General features: G+C 36.5%; 2 protein-coding genes across 2 annotated transcripts; both read left to right on the forward strand.

Annotated features, from left to right (window-relative positions):
* Positions 1-756: 756 nt before the first annotated feature.
* Positions 757-1722, forward strand: LOC112913668 (olfactory receptor 5K1-like). Its single transcript, XM_025990552.2, has one exon. The coding sequence runs from the start codon at positions 757-759 to the stop codon at positions 1720-1722; it is 966 nt and encodes a 321-aa protein (XP_025846337.2).
* A 13612-nt stretch (positions 1723-15334) lies between these two features.
* On the forward strand, positions 15335-16264 carry LOC112913750 (olfactory receptor 5K3-like). Its single transcript, XM_025990624.2, has one exon. The coding sequence runs from the start codon at positions 15335-15337 to the stop codon at positions 16262-16264; it is 930 nt and encodes a 309-aa protein (XP_025846409.2).
* The last annotated feature ends 2942 nt before the right edge of the window (positions 16265-19206 follow it).

Consider the following 19206-nt stretch of genomic DNA (forward strand, 5'->3'; position numbering starts at 1 on the left):
ATTTAGTATAAATTTTTTTAAGTAGCATTATATGAAAAACTATGCATTGCATAAAGAAAGAAAGGACTTAGAAATCTGGGCAACAATGGACAGGAATGATGGCATGACAAAGTTAGTTCTTATGGAAATGGATGTAATACCAGAAAAAGGAATGAGAGAGATGATAATATATAGATATTTATTTCCTTGGATATCCAAAGTAATTTTCTTTAAGATAAAGGAAGGTCTTCTTCTTAATCATTACTGATCTTGATACAATTCCTAATATATAAAATTAAATTATCTGTCATGTTCTATTTTCAAGCATTCACTCCACTGGGAGAGTACATGAAGAACTTTTTTCTCAGTTAAAAAAAATGTGTATTTATGAAAATTGATTTTAAATTCATTTTAAGGATCTCTAATAGAGAAATTGATAACTAAATTATATGTCAACAGTGAAACAAATATGTGTACCCTAGATCTGTACACTCTTCATGCATGAATTCACAATGACAATACTTGTCCATCATAAGCATTTTTCTTGGAAATATAAGAATATTCATGGGAATGCTGAATTCCAGAGTTGAGCTTATGAAGCTGACATTTTAGGGGAATGGGTATCCTCTATGTTTATGTGTCTGTATCCAGAGAGGGTAAGAGAGGTTTGAACAACTCCACTCTTTGTTGTAGAAAAAAATTTGGAAGGAAAACTATACATACCCTAAATGACACTCTTGTATCTCCAGAATTCCTATCTTCACAGAGAACGTGGATATGACTGAGGATAATTACTCCTTGACAACTGAATTTATTCTCATAGGATTTACAGATCACCCAAAGTTGAAGACCGTTCTGTTTGTGGTGTTTCTCACTATCTATCTGGTGACCATGGTGGGGAATCTGGGCCTGGTGGCATTGATTCTTATGGAGCGTCGCCTTCACACACCCATGTACATCTTTCTGGGCAACCTGGCTCTAATGGATTCCTGTTGTGCCTGTGCCATTACCCCCAAGATGTTAGAGAATTTCTTTTCGAAGGACAGAATGATTTCCCTCTATGAATGCATGGCACAATTTTATTTTCTGTGCCTTGCTGAAACTACAGCCTGCTTTCTCCTGGCAGCAATGGCCTATGACCGCTATGTGGCCATCTGCAGCCCACTGCAGTACCACACCGTGATGTCGAAGAAGCTCTGCCTTCAGATGACTGCAGTGGCCTACATACACGGAAATCTCCATCCCATAATTTATATTGGACTTCTCTTTCGGTTAACTTTCTGTAGGTCTCATCAGATTAATCACTTTTTTTGTGATGTTCTTCCATTATTCAAACTCTCCTGTGTTGACCCTTATATCAATGAATTGTTGATATTTATCTTTTCAGGCTCAGTTCTAGTGTTCTCTATTATCATAGTCATAATCTCTTATCTCTGCATCCTTTTCATGATTTTCAAAATGAAATCTAAAGAGGGAAGAGGCAAAGCCTTATCTACTTGTGCATCTCACTTTCTCTATGTCTCAATGTTCTATGGTTCTCTTCTCTTTGTGTACATTCGACCAAATTCAGTTAAAGAAGAGGATAAAGATATATCTGTTGCTATTTTTTATACTCTAGTAATCCCTTTATTAAACCCTTTTATTTATAGTCTAAGAAATAAGGAAGTAATAAATGCTATGAAAGAAAACATAAGGAAAAATTTTTGGCACTTAAAAGAAATATCCTCCTCTGTGGAAAATTAAATTAGCAAAAATGATTTTTTCTGAATGACAGAGTTGAGAAAGTAGAAAACGACCACTTTGTACGTAAAATATTCAATTACTAAAACATGACAGTATAGGAGTCAAATAAAGAAGTTCAGTAAGGAGACATTCTGTTACAAAGTATTTCAAAATCTAAGCTTCTAGCTCCCAGCAAGAATGAACTAAATCATTATTCTTGAGCTCACAAACTGTATCACAATGAAATTAGCTAAAGTATTAACTAATTGTTTCAAAGTGTAGTGAGTTACAATTTTCAACAATGCAACAAATACTAGGGTACAAGTCCTTATATGTAAAGATCACTTCCATTTATTAATGTTGACAAATAATTTCTGGAATTCCAAACCATAATCTGACAAACTCTGGCACCTTCCAAATTATCAATAATTAATCCCTTCTTAATGTCATGTGTCACAAGTAAATTGTATATATTTGTTTCTTAATCTTCTTTGAATTGATTCAGGAGAATACATTTGACTATCAATTCACTCAGAATATCTATGGTCAAAAAGAAAATTTTTATCCTTAAAAGTAGAAATTTGGGATCCCTGGGTGGCGCAGCGGTTTGGCGCCTCCCTTGCCCAGGGCGCGATCCTGGAGACCCGGGATCAAATCCCACATCAGGCTCCCGGTGCATGGAGCCTGCTTCTCCCTCTGCCTGTGTCCCTGCCTCTCTCTCTCTTTCTCTGTAACTATCATAAATAAATAAATTTTTAAAAAGTAGAAATTTTATTATATATAATTTATAATTAAAAATATAAAAAACAAGAAAAGAATACTAACAAAAATGTATCATAAAAAAGACTATTTTCATCTTTCTCTACTGGTGATTTATCAATCCTTAGATGAAGTACATGGTATTTACACTGAAATTCGTATGGACTTTGAAATTTTCATGTGTTATGACTAGGCACCCATCAAAAATGGATGGTAATCCTGAACACATTAAACTAAATGAAAGGTTTTTTCACTGATATTGCTTGTTTATTACTGGAAATCCTCAGAACTGCATGTAAACTACTGCTCTACTCTCAGCATTAACAAAAGGCTCTGAGATGCTGTAAAGCATCAGTGAGGCACAAAATAGTAAAAGTTCTAAATACCTAAACAAAAATATTTATCGATCACTTATATTTGCAAATAGGAAAGGAAAGAATAATTTACTGAGAACACGTGATCTGGTAGGCACAAAGAAGACCCTTCCTATAGATTACCTAACAACTCGTTATACATAATTCTTCATGCTTTTTATCAGTAAAAATATTATAACTTTGGATATTGAGATGCCTGCTAAAGTTCATCCAGGTACTCATATTGAGCTACATTTTGTATTAATGCTTCTTGACAGTTTCAAAGATGGAGATCCTTGTAGCCTGGGGTACTTAGTCCTTATGCAGAATAAGATGTAAGATGTGCCTTAAAAATGATCTTTTAGAAATGATGTCTGGAGGCAAAAAGAAATGAGTATGACCACAGTCAATGTTTATGGAAATAACTATGGGCCTGGGAACAGGGGTGAAGCAGGTGAACCAGGGACAGAGCCAGAAAGCTGCCACAACTATTGTTATGAGCTGTTGCCAAATATGGAGATAAGAGGGAAAGTCCATCAGGTTACTGAGAATCTTAAATACCACCCTAAGGAATCTGAATGCATCTGAAAGACATCAGACACCAAATTCTTCCTAGAACTGGGTAACTGTATTTTTCAGAAAACTAATTTGTTAATTGATTCGTTGAAAGTGGAAGCAATGAGGCTAACTTCAAGAATTCATATCTTAGATGTTGAGAGTGAAACTGGAGGATAAAAGGAGAGGAGTGCACTGATATAAGCAACATTTTAAAGAAAAAATGGTAATTGTAACTACTGGATAATAAAATGAAGACCTATCTTCTTCCTGTGAATACCAAGCTAATCATGACTGATACTAATACTTTAAAAGGGACCTGACACATTGAACCGTTCTCTCACCATTTCCTTTAATATATTTTGATATAATTAAGCCTATGTATAATAGGTTTTTATTTTTTTGCACAAGTCCATAAATAATTTTTAATTTCTTAGTTTTCATTTCTAACTGTACATCCTGTGAGATATAACTCACAGAAACAAGGCTCTAGAGTTTCCTAAACACTTTTTCTTATTGGAGTTCAATTTGCCAATATATATAGCATAACACCCAGTGCTCATCCCTCCATTGCCCCCCTAAGCACCCATCACCCAGTCCCCAACCCCCCTGCCCACCTCCCCTACCAATACCCCTTGTTCACTTCCTAGAGTTAGGTGTCTCTCATCCTAAACACATTTTTTTAGGAACATAACAAAATCCAGATGCCTGAGATAGATGAATGTTTTTCCTTTATATACACTCTCTACATTAAAAGATAGTTTTGCGTGTTAGACTCACATACCTGGGTTCCTTTCCCTTTTCCAGGGATACCACAGATTTTGTTATGTATTTCTGCACCACCCTCTCCAACCTTTAGGAACACTGAAGCCTAACGGGCTTTTAAGGGAACAGTATGTGACTTATTTGGGGCCAATGAGACTAAAGAAGTGATTTTGTGGTAGTTTCTGGGATATATATTTCCTTTATTTTAAAAGAGATCCACCAAAAGAGGGAGTCTTTCTTCGTATGAATGTCATGCTGTATGGACATGAAATCTGGCACAGTCTACTTCCATTTGGCCGTCAAGAGAGAATCCAGCCTGGAGATGAAGTCAACACACAAAGGAGGGCATAGCTGAGGGAATCACAGAGAAACAGACCCAGCGTTACTATAATCAATCAGCCTTTCTGGTTCTGGAATCCAATAGATCTTCTTACTGCTAAGCTTGTGTGGAACAATGCTTTGATTGCAACTGAATAAATGTTAACTGATTCATGTCTCTCGCCTCATATCTCATTTTACATTTTAATTTAAATTAATTCTCAGACACCCTTTTAGCTTAAACATAACATTTCATCGGTATCCATTTTTTCACACATATATTACATTTTTAACTTTTATTTCTGTATTTTAGTTTCCTATTCCCCACTGAGAAAAATGGAGAACAAAGAGGTTTCATAATTAATCCACATTATTCTTAAGGTGGAACACAGGGATCAAATCTAGACATCAAATCCAAAGTTCAGGGGCACCCCCGGTGGCGCAGCGGTTTAGCGCCACCTGCAGCCCGGGGTCTGATACTGGAGACCCAAGATCGAGTCCCACGTCAGGCTCCTTGCATGGAGCCCGCTTCTCCCTCTGCCTGTGTCTCTGCCTCTCAGTCTCTCTCTCTCTTTGAATAAATAAATTTTAAAAAAAAATCCAAAGTTCATGTTTTTACACGCTAAACGATATGAAATGCAACATTGAGAAATAAAGTAGCAAGAGAGGAAACCTTTCAGGAAACCAAGGGTAAAGAGGGCAGAGTCAAGAAAATGTGAGTCAATGATCTGAGCCTCCAGATTTACTTTGAAAACTTTCAAAACTACAAAAACGTTGAGAGAATGCCCATGACTTTTTTTAAACCAAGATTATTAAGTATTAACATTTCAGCACATTGACTCAGTTATCCACCTGCAAATGTGTGTATGTATATATATATATATGTATATATATATACTCACACACATACATATAGTATTTATTTATTTATTTATTTATTTATTTATTTATTTATTTATATTCTTTGATCCGTGTATGTATATGTGTATATTCATATATGATGAGATAATGACAGTTTCCTCATAAATTCTTCAACATATATCTTGAAAGAACACAGAAATTTCCAACATGGTCATATCTTTTTTTAAAGATTTATCTATTCACTTGAGAGAGACAGGGAGCAAGCACAAGTGTGTGGGAGTGGTAAATGGGTAGAGCAGAGGGACACAGAGAAGAAGCTCCCCATTGAGCAGGAAGCCTGAGGCATGTGGGGCTTGATCCAGGACCCAAAGTTTATGACCTGAGCTGAAGGCAGATGCTTAACCAACTGAGCCACCCAGGCAGCCCCTCATATAATTATCATCCTAAAGGACTTTAACATCATTAATATGATGTTCATATTAAAATTTTTCCCAATTTTCCCAAATTGTTCTTGATACTAATCTATTTTTTTCAGAATTCAATTCACTTTGTTATCATTCTTTAAATTCCTCTAACATAGAAGAAACTTCTTGCCTTTTTTCTTTCATGATATTTAATATTTTTAAATATTTGTGTCAGACATCATGTAAAATATCCCACCATCTCTATTTTCCTGATGTTTCCTCTAGATTAGATTTAAATTAAATCATTCAGCAACCACAACTGTACTGTTTTCCTCCTCCTGTCATGAGGCCTATAATATCAAACGTCTTAATTGGTGCCATACACTGATTATGTCATTAAGGTGGTACCATCTACTTTTTCTACAGAAATAAGTTATTTCCTTCCTATTAAATAATCTAATCTGGAGGGTGATACACTGACACCATGTGAATTTCCTATTCCCTAACAATTTTTCATCAACAGTTTAAACATCCAATGACAATTATTTGAATCAATTATTGTAACTGGAAACAGAAAACAGGGACTGTTTTCCCCTAACTGCTCTCTGGCTTCATTCTGAGAAATAAGAACCTTAACTCAAAGACTTTTAATACATTTAAACAAATTTTTTCAAACGGTTTTGGATTTACAGAAAGTAATAAAGATAGTATGGAGAATTTCCATATGATGACCCATTTTTCCATATTATTAATACCCTACACCCGTGTAGTACCAATGACATAATGAATGAGCCAATACTGATACATTATGATGAAGTGAAATTCATACTTTACTCATATTTCCATAGTTTACTCTAGCATCCTTCTGTCCAGAATCCCATTTAGCATATCACTTCATATTTAGTCATCACCTCTCTTTAGGCCCCTCTCACGTATCTCTGATGGTTTCTCAGACATTTCTTGTTCTTGACATCTTTGAAAGTATTGAGAGATCATTTGATTTTCAACAAATGAAACATTAATATTCATATTTTCAGTTTTCTTATTATAATTGTTTTGTGAGTGTGTAATCTATTTTTTCCTAATATAAAAGGATTACTTTTTTTCTGGATCAGTAATGACAGTTGATTCTGTTTAGCAAAGGTGAGGGTACAACTTACTAACTTATGACTTTGGGAATAGTATTCTCTGTTGATAAACTGATACACTATTTCTTTAATACTAGGCCTATCTTTGAGGGGTAGGTTTAGTTCTGTCTCTGATCTGAGAATTTCATTGTTTCTATAGCAACTTGTTGACATATCAAAAAACAAAACAAAACACCAAGTCTGAGACACAGGTGGGCATGGAAGGAGTCAATTGGAGATGCTCTCAGGTACAATATTACTGACAGAGTGAAGGAAGTAAGATTGGGTCAGAAGGCTGAGCTGACCATAGCCATAACAAAGACCTTAGCCAATTTGCTGGAGAAGTGGAGATTGGGGATGTCCCTTAGAAATTCCCAGGCTTGACACGGACCTGGAATTTATACTTTCCATGGAATAGTCATTACATACAGGTTACCTCGAAGGTATGAACCCGAGCTCCATAAGACAATTAACTTTATATGAGCCTACTTCCTGATAAGGCATTCGTTTAAGAACTATCAGCTACTGGCATTCTTACTGTGGGGATCTTGGCTGTGAACCATGGATCCATCACTGGCCACCATTTGTACTACTTAAACCTACTCATTTCTTATAACAACCTCTAGGGAGAGCCCCACGGGAATTTCACTCTTTTCATGTGCTGGAGAATCTTACAAGATGAAGGTGAATGGGACCACCTGCAGTCCACTGTTACAGCTAATCTCATGACCCACTAAGATCTATCTTCTCCATCCTTTCATTCCCATCACATTCTCCTAATCCCTCTACTAGTTGAGGTGACAGCACACGGAGATGATCCAGATTCATGCCCCCATGGAATCTGAGGATATCACCACCATGACCTTTTCAGTCCCGGTGCTTGTATTTTTCTATTTACTGTTGAACAAGGGAGTACAAACCGATGACTACGGACCACCTGAATGGCAAACATATTTTTTTTCCTGCTCCCATGCATAATAGCAGCCCTAACTCTTCCTGATGACAGTCAACGGCCCTTGTGATCCTTCTGGATTCCTTTCCTTGCTTGTTGGTTTCTTGGAAGAGAATCTAAAGTGACTCCCTGGTGGCTGGACCTTCTTGTACAGTGAGAACCCTGTTACATCCTCTGGCAAGAACATATCCGCACTGAGTATCAGGACCTCTAAACACACACAGCTCTGGGATGTGGGAACAAGATTGCAACCTCCTCAGGCAGATCACACAAGAATTCCTGTACTGAGGTATTCAGTCTACCCAACACATGGCACCATATTGTGGCCACTGATTTCCTACATCAAGTGCACCCTGGAGGACAGAGTCCTGATATTGTAATTGTACCTTCAAAAGGCATTTTATCAACTCATTAACCAGCAGTGTCCAGGTAGTAGGAATTAGAATAGAACCAGGGTGTCAATCACTGCCCAGCACCACACCGACCTTACTGCAAACTAGATTTCTTGGTCCACTGCAACGTTATGCACCATTTTACCAGCCTCAGAGAGGAATTCTCCTGAACACTTACGTGTTGGAATGATGACCCATATCTGGATCATGATGATTCCAATGAAGATGAATCTCTGCCCCCTTCAAAAAAGAAGAGGCTCATAGCAGCAAATGTGCCACCCAGCGGCTGACTCGAGGGATGCTGTCTTCCTGGGAGCTCCAAAATGGTCTCTGTGTTTGGCAAGTAAGATCCTGGCACACACAGCAGCTGGACTGGCCTTGATAGCTGCAGCCTATGCCATTAGGCACATGCATGCCTCGATCCAGCCTCTAGTGATTCCTTCACGCGCCCATTCTACCAGTGTTGGGGTTGCAGATGTACCAAATTGGTTGCCCTCAGCCTGCTGTCATTCTTTGTTCTTGGTGCTTTAGTGTATTTTCCATGGCAGATGCTCTCTGGTATAACTGTGCATGTATTAGGAAGAACTCCACACTTCATATCCATTCCAGTAGATCCATTCAGATGTCTTTTCCTTGGATCATCTGGTCACCGACCTTTTAATCTGTCTCCCTCTAGGCTCTTGACCACTATCCAAGCTGATCACATGTTTTAGGAATTTACATATTTTCACCTTTGATCACTTCTCTTCTGTACAATGGATATAGTCATCAGTCTACTGCTCTAAGGGAGGATTTCCCCTTATGGTTGTCTTTTAAGGTCATCCTGGGTGGAGGGATACTTTAGCAGCACTATACCCGGGCTGGCCTCAACATACCAAGCTACTGAAGGACCAGCTTGGCCTTTGAAGTCAGATACCAGAGATGAGGGCACGAGGTAGGTACAGTGCTGGAGGAGGACACAGAGGTCTCAGTTGTCTGCTTGTGCAGCCTATTGCATTCTCTATCTCTGCTCATTCAGATCCTTGGATGTGCTGCTCTCTTCTTCTAATGAATTACTCCTGGGCCCATTCAAACTTATACCCCTTAGTCTGACAAATTCCACAACACGAAGGCAATTCTGGCCTCTTGGTCACTTGGTGTCCCAAAGTTAGGAGCTCTTCCTCTAGCAGGGAAGTTGTTTTTGAAGACTTTATAATTCAGAAACCTTGCTTGAAACCAGGAGGGTATATGTTATGATTGTGCTATGAGAGTTATCCATAAACTTCCCATTAGTCTCATGTCTCTTTGGATCTCATCTATTTCTAATACTGTTGGCCTCCTGACTCAGTGTGGACCTCCTAGAGCCCTTTCCTATTCTGAAACACACAAAAACTCCCATTCTTCTCTTATTTGGGTAGATGCATCTGTCTCTAGAATCTTTCCAAATGTGTAGGATATTAAGAGATGTTTGGAAATAGATTCAAGCAAGTGCTTGAAATCCTGTATCACAATGGTATACTACAGTTTAAATATGAAGCCATATATCATATTTTTCTCTGATAATGATTATTATTTAATTAATAATCATCCAATGGGGAGGAAACAATATTTTAATAGCATCAATATGTAAAATTAAACGTTTAAATGACATTTCTTTTTCTAAATATTTTTGAATTTTTCTTTTCATATTTCATATTACTTAATATTTTAGTATAGTGGTAGTCTATCTAATTTCTATATCAAAACATACTGAGAACATGCTACAAATGTACTTATTATATGAACATTACCAAAATATGTAGGATATTAAGAGATGTTTGGAAATAGATTCAAGCAAGTGCATGAATTACTGTATCACAAGACTATGCTACAGTTTAAATAAGACAGATAACACGATTTTTTCTCACTCTAATTAATATTTAATTAATAATAGTGTTAATGGGGAGGAAACAATGTTTAATTAAATACAAAAAATCAAAAAATTTAATGCCATTTCTTTAGACTCTTTTTTAAATTTCTGTTTTCATATTTTATAATACATGCTATTTTAGTATACTGGTAACCTAATTTGTAGGTAAGTATGTATATTTAGAACATATTACAATGATCTTTCTATATGAGTATATACCAAAATGGTTTGAAATATCTCCTCTCCTGAAGCCACCAACCAGTAGATGAAAGACAGTTGAAAGCACAAGAGTAGATGAGATAATATGGGGAAAGCTCTAGAATAAAAGAAGAAGGGGGGGGATCCCTGGGTGGCGCAGCGGTTTGGCGCCTGCCTTTGGCCCAGGGCGCGATCCTGGAGACCCGGGATCGAATCCCACGTCGGGCTCCTGGTGCATGGAGCCTGCTTCTCCCTCTGCCTGTGTCTCTGCCTCTCTCTCTGCCTGTGTCTTTGGCTCTGTCTCTCCTTCTATCTCTCAAGAATAAATAAATAAAATCTTTAAAAAAAAAAAAAAAAAAAAAAAAGAAGAAGGGGGTTAAGGATACAATCAAAAAGAAGCATCATTAAGGGCAAAAAGAGAAACATGACCCAGCAGGAAAGAATGAGATGGAGCAATCAAGATTATAGAAGCAGGGAGGGTTATCCTAAGAAGCCCGAGAAGAATTTGATAGCACCAAACACTATGTGTGGTTAGGAAAATAATTATTCCTTTGGGTTCGCATGAGAGGGGCTTGTGGCCTTAGGCGTGGTGGTGAAGGGAGGGGGGTTAGTGAAATGGCAGAGCAGAGAAAGTAAATGGGAAAGAATCCAATAGAGCAATGTCCCACCTATTTTCCCAGTCTCTTTATATTTACCTGTTACGTCCTCTTATATCATGCATGAGTAAGCTTTAGTCACTCGAGTTTACTGTCCTTTCTTTTATTTTTTTAAAGATTTTTTTATTTATTCATGAGAGAGAGAGAGAGAGAGAGAGAGAGAGAGAGAGAGAGACAGGGAGAGCGAGAAGCAGGCCCCATGCAGGGAGCCTGATACAGGACTCGATCCTGGGTCTCCAGGATCACGCCCTGGGCCGAAGGCAGGCATTAAACCGCTCAGTAACCCAGGGATCCCCTGCCCTTTCTTTCAAATTAGGTGTTGCTCTTTTAGAGTCCAGGCTTTTACACTTGATTCCCTCAGCCTAATGCTTTTCCCCATGATCTTCACCACTTGTTAACTGCATACCCTGGAAAGTTATGTGAAATTAAAATTTCCGAAAGGAAATCTTTTCACCTAGAGTAAAAACAGGTTGAGAAACTTTGATTTATACTAGTGGGCAGCACACATCTGAGATAAGAGCTGCCCTGGAAACGTGATGAAGTGAAGTAGTATAAAAGCCAAGGGAACTAGATGTTGCCTAGGAAAGGACTTCCATGATTTGGAAGTGTCCGGTTGCATGTTTTGTCTTTACCTGGTGCAGGAGGTATTTTCTCCCTCCACCTTCCTACTCCCACATCTTCCGTGTATGCATCTTTCGTGTATACACTGAATATGCATTCATTCAAATGAATATGTTAGCTGGCATTCTGTATCAATTATCTCTTCCTATCTTGGGATAATTTCCTCAAATTTAACGGGAGAAGTTATAAAAGACCTTGTAGAAAGAGATCTTATATATATATATATATATATATATATATATATATATATATATATTACTTCCATCCTTGTCTCATTAGTCCCTCTGTTCTCTTGACATTGTTAATTTCCTGATTTTTTTTGTCTGAATAAATCCTGAAGAACAGTAAAAAAAAAAAAAAAAAAAACCACGTTTAATGTTACAGCTTAAACTGCACACTGGTCAGCAATATAAATGCTGATTTCTCCCCTACTAGTTATGAGCTTCTTGTCAGGAGTTATATCTAAAACTAAGAAGAATTTATCCCACCATTTTCACACCATGTGCACACACTCCCTATTGTCTTTCCAGTACCATGCATATTGCAAGCACTTGATAAAAGTTAAACACAATGGGAATATTAGCAATCAATGCAGCATGTATTGAAGAACTAGCTCCAGTTGCTGTGAGGCTCAAAAGATGTATGATACGATTGGTGACAAGAACATTTAGTTGAGACTTTTACACTCAAGACACATATGATGCACACTTGATACAGTGGTGAATGCATTCATTATAAAAAGCAGATAAGTATCATGTAAATCAGGAAGAGTAACACTCAGTTCTATTTAAAGGACCTAGGAAAGTCCTCATGGAGAGATCTGACTTGAACTCAAGGATGAGTCGTAGTGAGATGGAAGAAAAGGGAGAAGGAGTTTCAGATGAGGGAAATTGTATAAGAAAATTACATAACGAAACTGCACAGAGGGGCAGTAAGGGATGCACGTAGCCAAGTGCCCTGAGGTGAGAGGAAGAAAGCAAGGCGATAGATGAGACACAGGCTGACTGTGAAGCATCTGGAATTCCAAGTTAAGAAAAATGGATTTGCTTTGAGACCATTGCTAATGCCTGGGGACTGGGTGTCATTATCTTATGCCTGTAACAAATATTTGCTTATCTCTATAAAGTTTGACTGTTTAGGGTGTTAGGAATGAAGGAATGAACATATCAGACAAAGTCCCTATTATATCTAAGGCTACTGGTGGTCTTTGGAAACTAGTGACTGAATATAGACATACTATATACATAGCGTATTTACTAAGTAAAATTTTATTAAATATGTGCTATATTTCTATGATTAGTAGAATGATGGGGCAAAACAAGATGAGAAAGATAAAGGAATTGGGGTGAACTGAGAAGAACAGAGAACCACTCAGTCAATCATATTCATAGTGGGGTTAAGTTGTAACAGCAAAGTTTCCATGAGGGTTTTGCAACACATGGGAACAAATTCAACTCAGAGTGAAGGGGCTGATGAGCCTAGCTAACCCTATCAGTCTCCTCTCCAGATGTTAATCATCTTTCATAAATCATGTTAATCTCCCCAGTACTCTGTCCAAACCAACCTGAGACTCTCTTCTGCTCATTTTACAGTTTACGCACTAGGAAGGATCAGAATTGGAAAATGATATCATTTACATAAGAATCAGCAAGATGATCATCAAATGACCTCACTGACCTCTGTGAGGGTCATTTACTTTACCCTCATTGTCTCACAGGTCAGCTTTAATTTATGTAATACATCTAAGATGTTTTGCGAACTGCATCTCCCCATAGAAATACACTGATGTCATTGCAGGGAAATCCCATGAGCATTTGATGGAAATTTTGACTTTGCCTTGTAAGGAACATAATTATTGACACTGATCTATTAGTAGTCCTGCATTTTCATTATTTAATCCCAAATGTTTTTGAGATCAGAGGTCATATTCTGAAACTTTAGGAACTTAACTCCATAACAAAAGCAATGTGGATGTTATAAAATGTTCTTAGGAGCATTCAGGTAATGGAAGTATTCAAATGTAGTTATACTTTTAATATTAGCATCTATAATTGTTTATTTATCTGAATAACTTAGCATTTTTTTCATTGCTTACAGATTTCAACTTCTTATCGTTCTGGCCCTTCTCACACCTGAAGGCTATGGGAAATGAGATTTAAATCAATTCATGCTGACCTTTCTTGATTATAAGATAAATCTTCAAAATAGACAGGTAAGAACGCAGCTTAGCTCTATGACATAATATAGGCAAGTACCTTGAAAGTTATTTCTAACATTGCTTATGTTCTCAAATGGCTTTTCTTTAATACTGTAATCCCGGAAAATGTCCACCTGCACATTTATTTTGATATTTCGATTAGGGAAATACAAACCAATTTTGACCATAGAATTCATATAATTAGACACACTGGCCAATATATCCTAATGGATCACTAAGTAAAGATAGAAGATAGCCTTTGAGAGAAATAAAATTTGTTCTCAAAAATCCCATTAAGTTTTAAGATTTTCCTCTTTTTTCTAAGTGGTACAAAACTAAAAGATACAGGCAAATGTATTATCAACTTTTAAACTACTGTGACATATTTCAGAAAATTGTATTTATGTTTCTTAGGAAACAGGTAAATAGTAGAGAGGTTAATTCAGATAAGATGATGATTCATAAAATTTTTTCAATGATGAATTTTGTCTAATTGCCTTTGTAGGCTATTCTTCAAAATTAGCAGATTCTATCTGAAAAACCCAAGAGGTTACTCTGGATCAGTAGTAGTACACTGACAACAAGTTCACCCATCTCAGGCCTTTGGAATGAAGCTAGGACTGGAATCCTACTGCTCCTTCTCTATAGCATGAAATAACTCCTATAAGAAGTAGAAGCCATAGCTATGCTCAAATGTCTACAATTCTAGTAAGGAAACTGTGCATATGGAAAAAATAACCTTGTAGATTATACAGAAGCAACCTAAGAGTGTGGTGGGTATATGGGATACACTGGATGTTGCAGGAAGTGAAAATCAGTGTGGTCTGGGGCATTTAGTATAAATTTTATTAAGTAGCATTATATGAAAAACTATGCATTGCATAAAGAAGGAAAGGACTTAGAAATCTGGGCAAAAGTAAACAGGAATGATGGCATGACAAAGTTAGTTCTTATGGAAATGGATGTATTACCAGAAAAAGGAATGAGAGAGATGATAATATATAGATATTTATTTCCTTGGATATCCAAAGTAATTTTCTTTAAGATAAAGGAAGGTCTTCTTCTTAATCATTACTGATCTTGATACAATTCCTAATATATAAAATTAAATTATCTGTCATGTTCTATTTTCAAGCATTCACTCCACTGGGAGAGTATATAAAGAACTTTTTTCTCAGTTAAAAAACGTGTATATATGAAAATTGATTTTAAATTCATTTTAAGGATCTTTAATAGAGAAACTAATAACTAAAATTATATGTCAACAATGAAACAACTATGTGTACCCTAGATCTGTACACTCTTCATGCATGAATTCATAATGACAAAACTTGTCCATGGTAAGCTTTCTTCTTGGAAATATAAGAACATTCATGGAAATGCTGATTTCCAGAGTCAAGGTTATGTAGCTGACATTTTAGGGGAATGGGTATCCTCTATGTTTGTGTGTCTGTATCCAGAGAGGGTAAGAGAGGTTTGAAGAACTCCTCTCTTTGTTGTAGAAAAAAAATTTGGAAGGAAAACTATACATACCCTAAATGACACTCTTGTATCTCCAGAATTCCTATCTTCACAGAGAACGTGGACATGACTGCGGATAATTACTCCCTGACAACTGAATTTATTCTCATAGGATTTACAGATCATCCAAAGTTGAAGACCGTTCTGTTTGTGGTGTTTCTCACTATCTATCTGATCACCATGGTGGGGAATCTGGGCCTGGTGCCATTGATCCTTATGGAGCGTCGCCTTCACACACCCATGTACATCTTTCTGGGCAACCTGGCTCTAATGGATTCCTGTTGTGCCTGTGCCATTACCCCCAAGATGTTAGAGAATTTCTTTTCAAAGGACAGAATGATTTCCCTCTATGAATGCATGGCACAATTTTATTTTCTCTGCCTTGCTGAAACTACAGACCTCTTTCTCCTGGCAGCAATGGCCTATGACCGCTATGTGGCCATCTGCAGCCCACTGCAGTACCACACCGTGATGTCGAAGAAGCTCTGCCTTCAAATGACCGCAGGGGCCTACATAGCAGGAAATCTCCATCCCATAATTCATGTAGTGTTTCTCTTTCGGTTAACTTTCTGTAGATCTCATCAGATTAATCACTTTTTTTGTGATGTTCTTCCATTATACAAACTCTCCTGTGTTGACCCTTATATCAATGAATTGTTGATATTTATCTTTGCAGGCTCAGTTCTAGTGTTCTCTATTATCATAGTCATAATTTCTTATCTCTGCATCCTTTTCATGATTTTCAAAATGAAATCCAAAGAGGGAAGAGGCAGAGCCTTATCTACTTGTGCATCTCACTTTCTCTCTGTCTCAATGTTCTATGGTTCTCTTCTCTTTGTGTATGTTCGACCAAATTCAGTTAAAGAGGAGGATAAAGATATATCTGTTGCTATTTTTTATACTCTAGTAATCCCTTTATTAAACCCTTTTATTTATAGTCTAAGAAATAAGGAAGTAATAAATGCTATGAAAAAAAACATAAAGAAAATTTTTTGACACTTAAATATCCTCTCCTGTGGAAAAATAAATTTGCGAAAATGTTTTTCTGAATGACAGAGTATTGAGAAAGTCGAAAATGACCACTTTGTACTTAAAATATTCAATTACTAAAACATGACAGTATAGGAGTCAAAAAAGAAGTTCAGTAAGGAGACATTCTGTTACAAAGTATTTCAAAATCTAAGCTTCTAGCTCCCAGCAAGAATGAACTAAATCATTATTCTTGAGCTCACAAACTGTGTCACAATGAAAGTAGCTAAAGTATTAACTAATTGTTTCAAAGTGTAGTGAGTTACAATTTTCAACAATACAACAAATACTAGGGTACAAGTCCTTATATGTAAAGATCACTTCCATTTATTATTGTTGACAAATAATTTCTGGAATTCCAAACCATAATCTGACAAACTCTGGCACTTTCCAAATTATCAATAATTAATCCCTTGTTAATATCATGTGTCACAAGTAAACTGTGTATATTTGATTCTTAATTTTCTATGACTTGATTCAGGAGAATACATCTGACTATCAAATCACTCAGAATATCTGGTCAAAAAGAAAAATTTTATCCTTAAAAGTAGAAATTTAATAATTTATAATTAAATTATTAAAAACAAGAAAAGAATACTAACAAAAATGTATTATAAAAAAGACTTCATATTTCTCTACTGGTGATTTATCAATCTGTATTTGAAGTACATGGTATTTACACTGAAATTAATATGGACTTTGAAATTCATGTATTATGACTAGGCACCCATCAAAAATGGATGGTAATCCTGAACACATTAAACTAAATAAGGGTTTTTTCACTGATATTACTTGTTTCTTCCTCGGAAATCCTCAGAACTGCATGTAAACTACTGCTCTACTCTCAGCATTAACAAAAGGCTCTGAGATGCTGTAAAGCATCAGTGAGGCACAAAATAGTAAAAGTTCTAAATACCTAAACAAAAATATTTATTTATCACTTATATTTGCAAATAGGAAAGGAAAGAATAATTTACTGAGAACACGTGATCTGGTAGGCACAAAGAAGACCCTTCCTATAGATTACCTAACAAACAACTGTATAGAAAGAATCCTTCATGCTTTTTATCAGTAAAAATATTATAACTTTGGATATTGAGATGCCTGCTAAAGTTCATCCAGGTATTCATTTTGAGCTACATTTTGTATTAATGCTTCTTGACAGTTTCAAAGATGGAGATCCTTGTAGCCTGGGGTACTTAGTCCTTAAGCAGAATGAGACGTAAGATGTGCCTTAAAAATGATCTTTTAGAAATAATGTCTGGAGACAAAAAGGAATGAGTATGACCACAGTCAATGTTTATGGAAATAACTATGGGCCTGGGAACAGGGGTGAAGCAGGTGAACCGTGGAGAGCCAGAAAGCTGCCACAACTATTGTTATGAGCTGTTGTTAATTATGGGAAATAAGAGGGAAAGCCCATCAGGTTACTGAGAATCTTAAATACCACCTTAGGGAATCTGAATGTATCTCAGAGAAATCAGACATCAAATTCTTCCTAGACCTGGGTAATCTGATTGCATTTTTCAGAAAACTCATTTGGTAATTGATTGGTTGAAGGTGGAAGCAATGAGACTAACTTCAAGAATTCATATCTTAGATGTTGAGACTGAAACTAGAGGATAAAAGGAGAGGAGTGCACCGATATAAGAAACATTTTAAAGAAAAAAATGATAATTGTAACTACTGGAAAATAAAATCAAGGCCTATCTTCTTCCTGTGCATACCAAGCTAATCATGACTGATACTAATGCTTTAAAAGGGTACCTGACATTTTGGACCATTTGCTTACCATTTCCTTTAATAAATTTTGATATCATTAAGCTGTTGTATAATAGGTTTTTATTTTTCTGCACAAGTCCATAATTAATTTATAATTTCTTGGTTTTCATTTCTAACTGTACCTACTGTGAGATATAACCCACGGAAACAAAGCTCTAGAGTTTCCTAAACACATTTTTTAAGAATATAACAAAATCCAGACGCCTGACATAGATGAATGTTGTTCCTTTGTATACACTCTCTATATTAGAAGATAGTTTTACTTGTTAGACTCACATACCTGGATCCCTTTCCTTTTTCCAGGAATACCACAGATTTTGTTATGTATTTCTACACCACCCTCTTCCAACCCTTAGGAACACTGAAGCCTAAAGGGCCTTTAAGGAAACAGTATGTGACTTATTTGGGGCCAGTGAGACTAAAGAAGTGATTTTGTGGAAGTTTCTGGGATATATATTTCCTTTATTTTAAAAGAGATCCACCAAAAGAGGGAGTCTTTCTTCGTATGAATGTCATGCTGTACGGACATGAAATCTGGCACAGTCTACTTCCATTTGGCCGTCAAGAGAGAATCCAGCCTGGAGATGAAGTCAACACACAAAGGAGGGCATAGCTGAGGGAATCACAGAGAAACAGACCCAGCGTCACTGTAATCAACCAGCTTCTCTGGTGCTAGAATCCAATAGATCTTCTTACTGTTAAGCTTGTGTGGAAAAAAATGCTTTTGTTGCAACTGAATGAATATCATCTGATTCATGTCTCTCACCTCATCTCTCATTTTACATTTTAATTTAAATTAATTCTTAGACACCCTTTTAGCTTACACATAGTGTTTCATCAGTATCCACTTATTTACATATATATTACATTTTTAACCTTTATTTCTGTATTTTAATTGACTACACCCACTGAGAAAAATGGAGAACAAAGAGGTTTCATAATTAGTCCATATTATTATTAAGATGGAACACAGGGATCAATTCTAGACATCAAATCCAAAATTCATGGTTTTACACACTAAACGATATGATATGCAACATAGAGAAATGAAAGTAGCAAGAGAAGAAAACTTTCAAGAAACTAAACTGTAAAGTGGGAAAAGAGAGGGCAGAGTCAGGAAAAATGTG

This window comes from Vulpes vulpes, chromosome 1 (assembly GCF_048418805.1).
Source record: "Vulpes vulpes isolate BD-2025 chromosome 1, VulVul3, whole genome shotgun sequence".
Lineage (NCBI taxonomy): Eukaryota > Metazoa > Chordata > Mammalia > Carnivora > Canidae > Vulpes > Vulpes vulpes.